The sequence below is a fragment of the Lagopus muta genome, chromosome 2 (genome assembly GCF_023343835.1).
Source record: "Lagopus muta isolate bLagMut1 chromosome 2, bLagMut1 primary, whole genome shotgun sequence".
In the NCBI taxonomy this organism is placed as follows: domain Eukaryota; kingdom Metazoa; phylum Chordata; class Aves; order Galliformes; family Phasianidae; genus Lagopus; species Lagopus muta.
In genome coordinates, this window is record NC_064434.1 from 30,243,876 (window position 1) to 30,257,439 (window position 13,564).

General features: G+C 39.5%; 2 protein-coding genes across 7 annotated transcripts in view; one reads left to right on the forward strand and one right to left on the reverse strand.

Annotated features, from left to right (window-relative positions):
- The window catches only part of MYO6 (myosin VI), a 770,453-nt gene that overhangs the window by 508,214 nt on the left and 248,675 nt on the right, over positions 1-13,564 (forward strand). The window lies entirely within an intron of this gene.
- Positions 1-13,564, reverse strand: part of FILIP1 (filamin A interacting protein 1) — a 103,868-nt gene that overhangs the window by 53,930 nt on the left and 36,374 nt on the right. For all 6 annotated transcript variants that reach the window (XM_048935656.1, XM_048935658.1, XM_048935657.1 and 3 more), the window contains one exon: positions 6,672-6,950. In XM_048935656.1, coding sequence (XP_048791613.1) covers positions 6,672-6,944 — 273 coding nt within the window. In that variant the 5' untranslated portion in view covers positions 6,945-6,950. The remainder of the gene's footprint in view (positions 1-6,671; positions 6,951-13,564) is intronic.

Below are 13,564 nucleotides of genomic sequence, written 5' to 3' on the forward strand. Positions count from 1 at the left end.
ACTAGGAAAATGTCTAGGAGTCAGACAGATGGGAGAGAGTTTTTTAATTTGTCATGGTGATACTCTTATGCCAGACATTTTTAGGATGCAATATGGGTACCATCTTAATTCTCTTCTTTTCTCTGTTCTATTTCTACGTTTGTAGCTTGGATCCATTTATCGCTGTTGCATTCCCCTTTTAGCACACTCATTTTCTTCTTGTCTAACCTCTTTCTTCTCATTCAATTCTCCTTAAGTTACTTCTCTCTCCTCACATTACCCCTACCTTCATTTTTTCCACTGCAGCTCTGTGCATGCCAGGATCCTCTCGGGGGGAATTTGAATTTCATCTGTACGATATGCTCAGAAAATCCTAAACTCTTCCAAATCCAATTAACAAGACTTCACAGTTACAAATACTTAAGTTGCTCGACATACACTTTTATGTGGCTGTATATATTGTTTTCACTCAGGCTTCTCTTCAGATAACTGTAGCTGTTCAGGTTGTAAGATATGGCTAATGACCATGTGGAAGCTCTTACCTCTTCACTTTGCTATGTACTCTTTCCCCTGGATCAGTGCTGTGGCATCTTTTCCAACTTTCTCCTGCAATTTTAATATTATCCAAAAGAAACATTTCTGACTTCCACCCATCTAACGAACATCCATTGCTCAAATCTACAGGCAACTCAATATTCAAACACAACAATTCAAGAGTAACAAGAAAGGCACTGAAGAAAAATACAGGAGTTTGTACAGTGTTTTTAACCAAGTAATATTGAGGGGGCTGTCACAATGGTGCTTCAGCTTCTCAGGAAACCCTTGTTTCCTTGACAAAGAATTGCAACAAACAAAATAAGTTCAAGGAATTGTGTGAAAGTTTACACATAGCAGCAAGAGGAAGAAGAAACAGAGAAAAAATAATACAGCTATGGTTATAGAATCAAATTCTTTCATGTGTCAATCATACTACCAAGTGAAGGGAGGGTCAAGTAAAGCCATTTTGGCATAGAAAAGGAAATATTAAAATCAGTGTACAAAACACTATGCATAAAGTTCTAGCTGCAGAAATTTAAGACAAAGTCAGGCACTGATCAAGGGATGATCAAAAAAGTAGGAAGCCTTTTCTGCTAGAGGAGACTAAAAGAAGGTGACACAGCTATCATAGAAAAGGGAAGGCTCAGAGGGTGTGTGCCTGCCATCTGTAAACACAGCAGATCTTAAACCATAGAGAGACAGGCCAGCTATTTAAAAAGTGATTGGCGTCTAGCACAGATTTCATAAAGTTTCACTGGACATAATTAAAACTGGACCAGAAATTAAAAGAAAAAAAAAAAGCTAAGCATTAAAGTTTTTCAGTTCTGGTACTATTTTCCAATAGAAGTAGCCAAGGTGAACAGCCTACCTAGTCTTAAAACACGTCCTGATAAACTCACAATGAAGGCTAAATGAACTAGTTGTCTAAAGAATTGGTGGAGGGACTTGATTTGCAGCAGATGAATGTTTTTTGCTTGTCAATGGCTCTAAGGAAAATGGGTCAATGAATGCACATACAATATGAGAATGAAGAAAACTGTGAATTAGGAAGTGGCAGAAAAGCAGAATAAGGAAAAAGGTCAAAACTGGAGAAATAAGAAAAGGGAAAGAAAACAAAAGAAGGGGGAGAAACTTTTCTTAGGAAAGAGAACAGAGCATAATTATAATAGAATAAAATGTATTAATAAAATATGTATATGTACTAAGAGAAAATAAAGTAGAAAGCAGGAAATGGAATTAGGAAATATTTCTCTTTTCCCCCTTTACATTTACAAAGCTTAGTTTTATGACAGAAAGCTGATAAATGCTAAAATATCTTTTTAAATATTAGCATGCTATAGTTAGTATATTACCAAACTCATCAAGGATCCTGCTGTTTGAGTTTGTTATGAGAGAGGATTTATTTTGTGGCAGGATGTACAGCCACCTGTACCTAAGTATTTCCGTAGCGCCATCCCAGAGAGAACAAAACAGAGCCCTCATCCACCTCTGCAAATCCTTCCCTGAAATGCCTAGGGCAAGGAGAAACTCACAGCAGCCTGAGGCAACTTCCTTCTGGGTCAGCCAGGTAAGAGCTCTTCCCCCACATGGTTATCCTACTTCAGCCAGCAGCAACTAGACTTGTATCTGCCCCTCAATAACCCCTCCAGCAGCTAATAAAGCTGCCAGTGCAATGTGCAGTTTGATAACCAGCAGCACAAACACAATTAACCTACTAAGGCAAAGGTCCTCCAATGCTGTCAGGCCTATGAGAAGCCAGCAAGGTTGGCCAGGGACTACAGCAGACAAGACCCAATGTAATTCTTGGGCTTTATCCCAAGAATCCTGCCAAAAAACGGGTCTTCTAGATCTCCCTGTTCTGATCCTTTCCTTTGGCTTGAGGCTTGCAAACAAGCCCTGACTGCCACAGAAAAGGAGTTTTCCTTCACATGTGGAAGGTCCAAACCTTAAAACCAATTCCAGCCTCTCAATATTTGGTAGTCTTAATTGCATCGGACTAGCAACCTCAGCAGAAAGACCAAATCAGACTGGCCATGACAAGAAGGTTGCCAAGCCAGGGATGGGGATACTGATGGAATATATGTTCCAGTACAGCAGATGCTGCTCCTCAGAAAATAGGAGACATCCTCTCCTGTGCACTGTTGCTCTGACCCTTTGGGTAGGCCCTCAGAGGAACCATCAGATGAAATCTTAAATAAATACAAATTGAAGGAAACAGTTTCTTTGACACCAGAGTCATCTGGGCTTGAAGGAGGGAAGTCAAGCAAATGGATTTACTTCTTAATATCTGCTACACAGTGTTTCCTCTCAGAAGTAAGTATGAAACCAATCTCACATTAAACTATTTGAAGCTCTGAAGACTCCTCAGGTATTGTGTCCTATGGTTTATCTATGTTTAACCTTTATTTTTTACAGTCTCATTTGCAATATGTCACATTTCAGATATTGCCCATCCCATACACCAGGTACCTTACCACATATCTCATGCACCCCCATTCTACTGCCTCTGAGGAGCACCTCTGCTCCACCACAGCAGCTACCCGAGGGAGTGTGTCCATCTGTCCTAACTCATGCAAAGAACCTCAGTGGGAATGGGTTTCTGAGCTGCAGGAGATGAATGCCTTTTCTGCACTGGAGAAACACAATAAAGCATGGACTATAACAAAGGCCTGAAGTGGATTAGTTGCTCATATTTTAGTTGGCGTGAAATATAGAAACCATCTCCCAAGCTAGTCATCTGTCTACAAAGGCACAGAATCTAGCTAAGAATTATTATTTCTTTCCTTGAAAAACTCAATGATCTGCAGTGGATGTTGTATTTGTAAATGAAATTTTATAATTGTTCTTTTCCCAAACATGCAATAAAAGAGCAAATCATAAAAATATATGAACACTGTTGCTCATTTCCCCTCAGACCCCTAACCAGGTAATGTTGAAAATCAGTTCTGATATTGCTGAGATGTGCTCAGCATACAGGAAATATATGCGTGACAAACACATGGGCTATTGAACAAAAATCCGCGAGCCACAGATAGGACTGTATCATCACTGTGGAGATTCACACTGTCTGTGCTGCTCTGTAATTAGTAACATTTACATGTTGGTTTGACTGAAAGCCTGAAACAATCATACAAATTAACATGGTGCCTTCATGGTCCAATGTATTCTACTGATACTTGAAATTTTATGTTCAAATCAGTTTGATAGTCTTTACAAACTGTTGGGTTTTTTTTCCCTTGCATAGGAAGAAAACATCTTCATGGAATTTTGCTTCTGTGTACTCAGCATGTGTTTAGAAACATGTAAACACTGTTTTTTTAATATAAGCAATAGGATCCTACAAGAGAAAAGACACTTGACAGAGCTACAATGGCTTTAAAAACAGTTCCTCTCATCAGTCTATTTGCTTCTCCCGTTCCTTCTGAGACTTGTACTTAAGAGCTCTCCTGTCATGAACATTAGGACACATTTTCATCACTGTGGCTTCTGTGTACTTTTTTGCTCCTTTCATTTTCTTACAAAATAAGGCCTAAGCTACAGTGACCTCAGCTGTTGATGAAAACTTTGTCTCCTCTACATGCAGTGAGAGTGTAAGGCCCAGACAGGAAATCTGACAACAGGCAAAGTTGAGTCCAACTTGGCACTGGAAGCTAAAACAAAGGCAAGCTACCTGAGGTCATTATAATGAAGGAAAAAAAGAGACATAAACATCACTGCTGGGGCATGCTTACACTGTTTATGGCAATTTCACCTTACAAATTACAAAGGAGAAATGAGGTCCCAGGTAGGGACTCAGAACTGATACTAGCAGCCATATGACTTGTGCCTATGGTTGCTATGATGTCAGATGGTGTGCACAGTGAGCCAAGCATATGAAACATATGCATACATTAGCAGTCTATGTTCCTGAAGCCCATAGTTGCCATGACCATTACTTCCCTAGCTGAGATCACTGTTTGGAGTGTGCAAGGCAATGTCATCCAGCACTGCGTTGGGTAGTGCAGATCATGGCTGCTGAACTAACAGTCATGGTATTTAATGGCATTCTTTCTATAGAAATAATTGGATGACCCTATAAGTACAGCCTGCTGTTATTCTCAAAACAAAATCTTCTCACATATGCCTATACGTTGTTTGCTTTGCCAATGTTGAAGTGTCTTCAAAATAAACCACAGCCTGATCTTCCACCCCAACAAAATGCCAGCCAGCCACCAGTGATGTCTGTACAGATCTGAAAATGAAAAGCCACGAAATGACTCAGTGTATTAGGTCACTGTGACAGCCAGGAGGTAATACCAGAGGATTTACTTTGGCTGGAGCCTGCCTTGGCTCATCTTCACTTGCACTGTCAAAGCCAGGCTCTCATGTCAAAGCCAGGCTCTCATCTCAAGCCAATGAGCTATAGCTTGCCCACTTCAGCAACAGTTCACCAGGTATCATGTAAATAACAAACTCAAACAGAGTTTTTTGAAATGAAATTATAACTCATGAATAAAAACTAAAATGATTCCTGTCCCTGACTGTAGGGAAGCAGAAAAACAGATTCACTTTACAGTTATTGGAGTGCTTGTCCTCACAGCTGTCCTGTGATGCTGGGATACTTAAGATACCTAACATCTCTATAGGTTTTGTATTTAGAGGAATATCCCTAAAAATATTTTGCAGGGCAATGGATTTATAAGCTTGCTGAGAAATTTCAGCCCATATTACAGAGTGGATGGCAGCTATCCCCACCTTCCTCATGGGGATAATGAGAAGATGGGCAGTCCTTTAAAGGTTGCATAACTTGGCTCCAAACTGTAAAATGATGGCGAAGATCTAAATTTCCATGTATTGAACAGGAGAGTTACTCAGAGATAAGAATACAGACCATAGTTGTTGCAACCCAGGTAGCATTAGTGACTTTCCTGGAATTCCCTTCCAAGACCAAAATGATGGCTTCAGGGTAAATGTTTCTGAACCACACAAACATCATACATTTCTAATCAACTTTGGCTTTATTCTATCTGAATGATAGCTTCACCTTTTAGGAACTGGCACATATAAGCTTTTGTATAAAGTAAAATTAAACACTGTGAATGTGGGTACTGTTCTGCAGTGATACAAGTTTTTTTTTTCTTCCTGAAATTGCATTCAACATATTTTCTTGCTTTTTTCCACTTTTTCACTGTAAAATGACTGTTCTCTGTCTTTGCAACACAATTATTTATTTTGAATACATATTTCTTGAAATTCAAAAGTACTTTCTGGTAACCTGAAGTACGATGAAATGGCAGTTGCAGTAACGGTGTAACTAAGGTGACTCACATACCAAAGAAATTAATTGATCACTTCTAAAACATCTGCTTCTCTTAATCAGATAGGATGGTAAGGACTCCAAAATTAAAGTAAAAACATTTTAAATGTGGGTTTCAAGGAAAAGTAAAGTATGAAATACTAAATAATTACGGTTAAATGGAATAAAAGCATTGAGACAGAATGTTTTCAAACACAATGGGCAGTTGTTTTCTGCTTGTCTAAATGCAATAAAAAAAAACACCATTAAAGTGGAAATAAAAGACGGGATAAATTTGACAAGCAGTCCTATTGCAGAAAGGGATGAATAAGCATGCAAATCAGGACAACTGAAAGCTTTCCAGTGAGCACTGCTCCAGGAAAGAAAACCAACAGGCAAAGCAGGGGATATACAGAGTCCAGGCAGAGAGAGCTTTGGCTGAGACTTGAGCAACCCCCCTGATATGTGCAGGGTCCTGGGCCATCTTGAGTCTTTTTCCAGTATTACTGACCTTACAGATTTCTCCCTTGAATGTTTGTATTAAAGACTGTAATTACACTCACTGTATTTGCTTGCTTTTTTCTGAACTAATCCTCTTGTAATTGCTCTGTACCTCTTTCTGAGATCAGAAGTCCCTTTTATCAGTTCTGACAGGTTTGTAATTTCTCTTGCTTCAGTACCTGATATAAAGATGGTAAATAAAGCAGTACTTTAAACTGTGACTGTCTTGTTAAACACCAGCTAGCACTGCTCTCTCCTTATAATCCTTTGGCTTATATTTGCATGTCACAGTCTTCTGAGCCCTGTGATGGACAACCTAAAATGTATGGATAAAGAGAAAAATAGATATAGATACAGTAAAAAAAGATGTTTAATTTACCTGTAGTTCTCCTTCCATTATACTGAGGAGTTTTATCAAGTCCTCTTTAGAAAACTCTATGGACTTCTTGTTCTTTCGTTCACTAGGTCCAGGTGATTTTGAGTGCCGTTTGACAGTTGCTGAAACCATGACCTCATCTTCCTTCCGATGAGGTTTGTTCTTTTTCTTGGCATCATCCTGGAGTTTTTCGTTCTCTGCATGGCTGATGACAGGCTTGGAACTGGACAAGTGCCCGTTAGACGAGCTTTCTCCACCTTGGTTTCGGGATCTCATCCCTACCTAGAAAGAAATAAGCATTTTATAAACAAAATTACTCACAAAAAAACCACAGCAGAAATACTGTCTCTTGGAAGAACAAGAAACTTATAAATACTGAAGTACACTGTTATACTCAAGGGAAGGGCACAGAATGCTCAAACATCTCAGTGATTTTGTGTGTGGCAAACACTGAATCCAAAGCATTGGTTATAAATTAAGACAGTCCTAAAGTAAGGGTAACCATGTTTGTCAGTATGTCAAGACAATGATATGAGTTACAATGTATGGAGCATTAAGTGTTGCAGGAAGATGATAAAGAACATTTTCCAGAGTCTTTTTCCAAAAGTCAACAGTTTGATCATTCACAACCTATCACTATAAAATAAAAGTTTGTTGTAGTAAGTCTTATTTTAACGTGAGGTTTACTTGAGAGACAAGAATGCAATTAAATTGTTTAAAAGCATATTTCTGGAGTATAAATTCTCTATGAGAGAGTGCAGTGACTACCTGATGACAATGGTCACTCTACAGTCTCCTTCTGCAAAGGATTGGTTTTATTGGTTATATTAGAGGTAACTAAGAAAACTTGGGAAGGCAAACTCCATCTTAGGCTAAGTACTGTCTGAGGCTGTTAGGCTACAAATGCCATGAAGCAAACCTGAAAAGAAGTCTGGATTGAGAGCACAAGAGGGCATGAAAACATTAAGAGGTAAATGGCAGAATCAGAGCAGTCCTTCCAGAAAATTAGTTTTTCTCCAAAAAGTCAGGTCTTGGTTACTGACCTCTCACAGCTCTGTTCCTTTAAGCATCTACACTACATACTGAGCCTATTTCTATCCTAGGACATCAGTGACAGTAAACGTTCCTGGGCTCTGGTACTGGACCTTCTTTATTACCAAATTGTTGGCAGCTCCTTGGCACACTTTTGGTCCAGGAGAATCACCACTGTTCCAACCAGCACCTGGCCCAAGCCAAGGACTAGTCCCAAAGACCATCCAGCTGCAGCCACTCTGTCCCAATAGAGAAGAGTTTAGTAGTGTGAGCAGAGACAGATTATGCTATTGGACCTCACGGACAGAATGGGAGCTTTGGGATCATTTAGTTTACAAGTAACATAGTGTCACATAAAACACAGCTGCTAAAATCATCCTTTGTATATCATCTTCACCAAACAATAGTCTTCTTGGATCCCATTAGCAAAATCAAATCAAGCCACTTGCCCTTCAGATCTTTTCATAGCTCTCTTTCTTACCAGTAAGCCCTTTCCAAGTTAACATATATGCAACACATTCAACGGAAACTAGACTAATCTGCCTGTTTTCTCCTCCAATGAAAATGTCTTCTTTTTCTTCTCCCTTGACAGTGAAGACTTGACCAAGAAGGTTGACATTCCTTAAAGGCCCATTTACCCTGTAACCTTTCATCCTTGCCACTGATTAAAAATGGCACAGAAGACAGTAGAGATTAATCAGTGTGTATTTCACTACTTATCAGTATTAAAAAGATGTACAAAACATACTCAGACATGTTTGTTCATGGATCCATATTTCAATTCTGTCACCTTCCTATCAAATAATAGTTATAGTACATCTAGGACTGTGTCCGTTAGGCAGTCTTGATCATTGCTTGGGATCAAGCTATTTCTGCCATACAAAATAAAAGGCAATAGTGAGTTTAGGCTTGGTTCAGGATCAAAGTCAAAGGTAAAATGTAAGGCAATGTGAATTTAAATTAAGCTGGTTTCCTAAAAAGTCTTATTTGAAATGGCTTATATAACAGTCAAGGGAGACTATCAGAAGTTCACGTTGCCTTACTCCAATCTACTTCTGTATATGGTCACATCTTCTGCAACCTTAAGGGTTTTGTGTTTTTTTTTAAAGCCAGTTGACCTAAGATAATCAAGAACACTAAGAAGGCAAGATTTGTGCAGAAAAGTATCTTGTTTTGGATCAACTACAGTCTGAGTTGCTGGAGCAAAACAAAGAAAAGAAAGCTGAGGAAGGGCCTGTATGCCTGAAACTTGCCTAGTTTTCATATCAGTAGATCAAATGAATAATATTCCTTTGCTTCCAAATCTTTCCTTTCACTTAAATTCACCTCTGGATTTAGTTTGCAGCTTGTATGTTAGTCAAACAGATGCTTCTCAACATTGTTAACGTCACACACTTTGCTGATAAGGATCTCAGAGCAGCAGATTGGAGCAAATGGAGCAAACCCTAAAATAAATTGACTAATCAGCTTGGCTAATGTTATGCTGGGCTTGTTGCAGCTTGCTACTTATTTGACTCAGGCCACTGTTATAAATCTCTTGCTCAGATTAGCTTTGTATTTTGGTAGTTTCACACTCAGCAGGAAGATAGGATTTTTATTATCATTGGTTACTCATGCCTTTACTTCATTAACTTAATGGAACTCAGCCAACAGCCTAAGCAAGGAGTGAATTAGACCCAAAGTTTTAGAGTGCAAGAGTTTCATGATGAGATTCCTTGCATTGTAGGTCTGCTCCTATCCAAACAATGGGGGATACAGGTATACAATGGCCTTTCACTTCCCGAATGCTTGTGTAGTGTGTTTTTCATCAAATAGCTTGGATTAAACACATAAATTACACTTTCTAAAAACAGTTCTCCATTATAGCCACAAACAATACCTGAGAACCACAGGAAATCTTTTAGGTCTCAGGTTTGTAATGGAAAAATAAACATTGTACTATGTTTCCTCTCAGATAGGGACTTTCAATTTGTTTAACTTTAATGGGTTTTTAACTTTCCAGCCATACTTCCTCTCAGGAGAGAGCACTTGGGATTCAATCTGTCTGTATTTTCTGAGTATTTCCTTTTGAGTCCCTGTGGGCCACAGCCTCCAGCTACTTTCATCTCTTAACCATGGCTTATTTTTCATGGATTACAGTGAATGGCCTTGTGGCTCTAGAACATCTTACACGTTTTAAGAATGAATATTGCAAGTCTCTCTTACATGTGTTTTCCACTGGAAAACAGATTATTTCATTACATTGCTTGGTAACACGTTGTGTTAACGATCCCTCTGTAGAAAGATGACTCAGCCTGAAGGTGCACAAGAGAATTTAAATTTAACTCATGATTAGTTGAGATACAGCATAATCAACTATCTGCGCTGAGCTGCCTATGCCAAACTTCATGTAAACCAGTGTGTCACCTTGTCACACTGCAACTCAGGACAGCCACTTTAATCCACCTGTCCCCATGGGAGCAGAGATAGCAATTCATGAAGCTTTGTGAAGACTGAATAGTAGACTACAGCTTTGTAAGTACGCTAATGAAGAAACGGCAAATACATATTTAAAGTGTGCTTTAACTCAGTGCAAATCAAGATAAGTCCACGAGGACAAATGACAATTTGTGTTTTTTTCAAAAGTCATGAATGCAGAGGCACAGTAGCTTAACCAACTGTGTGGAGTTTTGCATCAACTAGCTCATTAGATTATGATTGTCATTAAAGAAATCAAACCTTTGTAATTCATAAAATTTATTTGAAATTTGTAGATTTATTTTGCAGCAAGTCTTACGTCACACTAAGTGTGTCAGTGTGCTACTCGGGGACACTGCCCTTAATAGCATTGCTTTGTATAAAAGCTTGTCAAAATCAGGGCAATGACCACAACTACTCTTGTCTTCAGTTAACAGTGTTGATACTTTTCCGATCTTATCCAAACACAAAGGTGTTGCATACTGAAACCGGAGGTGCAGGTGAACTCAAGCCTAAACAATGACAGGAAAGGCTGGAATTCACATAGTAATTTCCAAGGAGTTTGGGGATCAAAGTCAATGGCATGATCCAGCTGGTCCGCAGTGCTCTAGGACTACAAAGCAGCTGTAAGACTGATTTCTAATTAGAGCAGTGTGAAGCAGCCAGAACACACCAGTGATCTTGGCTGAAATACAGTGTTTGGGAATGAGGCCCAATATTATCATTCTGGATATCCATCTGCATTTCTGAAACCATCAAAAACATGAAAAGTTTCTGACCAGTTGCACAACATTATTTTGGTCTCCCAAACTTGGCAGATTTGTCGTTTCACCCCAGTATCCAATTTGGTACTGGGGACACTGCCTGTCTAATGATGCTAACAAATGTTCTCCTGCTGTCCACCCTGATCACATCTCTGTGTCTTACAGCATTCCTAATTTGCTAAAGGTATTGTGATCCCTGAAGAAATAGCTGGTATGATTTATAAAGACTTTAGCACTTAATATTTAATTCTGCTGTGTTTTTTTTTTTTCCATCCTTCCTCATATTGCACATTAAACTGGAAATCTTTCCTAATAGTCTCCAGTCAAACAAGAAGGCTTTATATGATCAGTCACCTTAATTTCGACATTTATTGGCTACTCATTTCAATATGTTCTCACAGCATTGGTACTTGGCAGGGGAACTCTTCAGTCTCTCTTCTGCTTCCCTCGTCTGTTAAGCTATAAGCATTAAAGACAAATGCTATGATTATTTACTTGAGTCTGTATTGTTGCTTTGGGCACAAATCCTTCAGTTTTCACAAGTTAGCAATCCACACAAAATTTTATGAAATAACCTTTATGTTAGTTTTACTGACAGAGGGAGGAAATCTGTGAGGAATTTGCTGAGTAGGATGTCAAGAGAGGGCAGTCTGCTTGCTGTTCCAGACTTTTCTCCCGTCGACAGCAGTTTGTTCTCCCCACAGCTCTTTAAATGATGGGTAAGATTAGGCTCCGTTATTTGTGCTGTTAGAATCAGAAAATGTATAAAGGTTCTTTGAACTTAACATGTAGTCCATCCTGCTAACTGGACATGCTGACTTTGGCTTCGTAGTGCTTTCTCCAAGAATAATAATAATAATAATAATAATAATAATAATAATAATAATGTAATAAATAAATAATGTTGATTTACAGCCATGATATGGCTGTTGCCTTTGGCTACAAATTTGTAGTCTGCAGTTCAGTTGAAGATCTAACTGATTAAGATATCACATGAAAGTGTTGGGTTTCTGACAGGCTAACAGTGAATTGCAGGGTCAGTGCAATTGGGTTATTACTGAGCCAAAAAATTGTTTCTCAGCTGTGGCTTTCAGAGCTGTATGATGAGGAACTGCATCTTTCAGGGGCTGGACAGGCTGCAGGAGTGACACAGAGTGTGGTGCAGAAAGGCCTGGTATGTGGCAGAGACCTCTGTCCAAAGACAGCTGAGCAGCGCCAGGAGTGAAAAATTAAAAAATGCTCCAAGTGAAGATCAAAGCAAATAACTCCCTGATAAACCTGAAAAGAGAGCTGGACAAAATGTTTAAATAAAATCAGTCAAAATCTGCAAGCAATAGCTACCAACAAAGCAAAACAAAAAAGGATGACACCTTCTCAGACTTCAGGAAGAGAGGAAGATAAGGACATCAAATTGACTTTGTCTTAAAAGCCTTCAGTAGGGTCCATCCCACATGGGGATGGATGGCTTTAGCCCCAGGAGATCTGGATAGCCAGAAAAAGGCTGTTGGGCCTCAGCAGAGTGGTCATTATAGGACAAATATTTAGAGACAGCTGTTCATGCCACCTCAGACACTGGCTAAAATTGCTATCAGGTAGGCAGTTTTCCTGAACTCTGTGTTTGTTACTGCTGCTTTGACTGACTTGAAGAAAACAAAGGGAACCAAAGTACCAGTGGGTTCCCACTCTCCCTCCCAGGAGAGTGGAGACTGATGGCTGAGCTGTGCTGCCCCATTGGGCTTGGGTGCTGTGCGAAGCAGACGTGTGTCAGACTGCAAACAGTCAGCAGCTCAACAACAATGTGCCAGGGGAACACAGACCTCATTCTTGATTTGCTCTCACAGATGAATCCAGTGTTTGTTTCAGTCATGCTGGTCAGAAGAGAACTTTAAACCAAGTGACTAATCCAATGAAGAACAGAACAAATATCTACCCTTAGCAGTTCTGGAGTTTCCTGAATTTCTAAACTTTGGTTAGTGGAGCACTAATCATTTTTCTCTTGATTCTCCCATGGTCTCTTGTCCTCACACAAACCATGACATCTGCAAAAGCAAACAATGAAAGGTCTCTGCTCCTTCTGACAGTATTATGCATTATATGTGTACTTTTGTGAGAGTTTGCACTAGTTGCTTACCCTCAATGTTGGAGTATAGACAGAAGTATAGGTACCTTATGAATCAGAACAGTCTCTAGTCAATGAACAGCCTGAATAACCAAGCTCTAATTATTATGCAGACTAGGAGAGGACTTGAGGCTACTATGCAACACTGCTGCCTTCATCCCGTCACCTGGTCTGCCTCCAGAGCAGGAATAGCACTTATCATATAGGTGTGATGAGCAGCACCCAAGCACATGTGCTGAGACTCATGCACTGAGGATGAGATGTTAACATACACCTTCCTGCTGATACTGCCTGGATAGCAGGAGCATTTGTCAGCTGCACTACTGCCTGCACTCAGGAGAGGTGGAGAGGTCATGGCGTTGTTCAGGGAACTCACGCAGGACAGAGACACTGCAACATGACAGAATAATGTCACGGTGCCTTTCTCATTTTGGGGTACAATACTTGGAGTTGCATGGGCAGAAGAAATTTGTGTAGCTTTAATTATAAGAAAGAAGGATTATTTATCCCTAACAGAAGTAGGA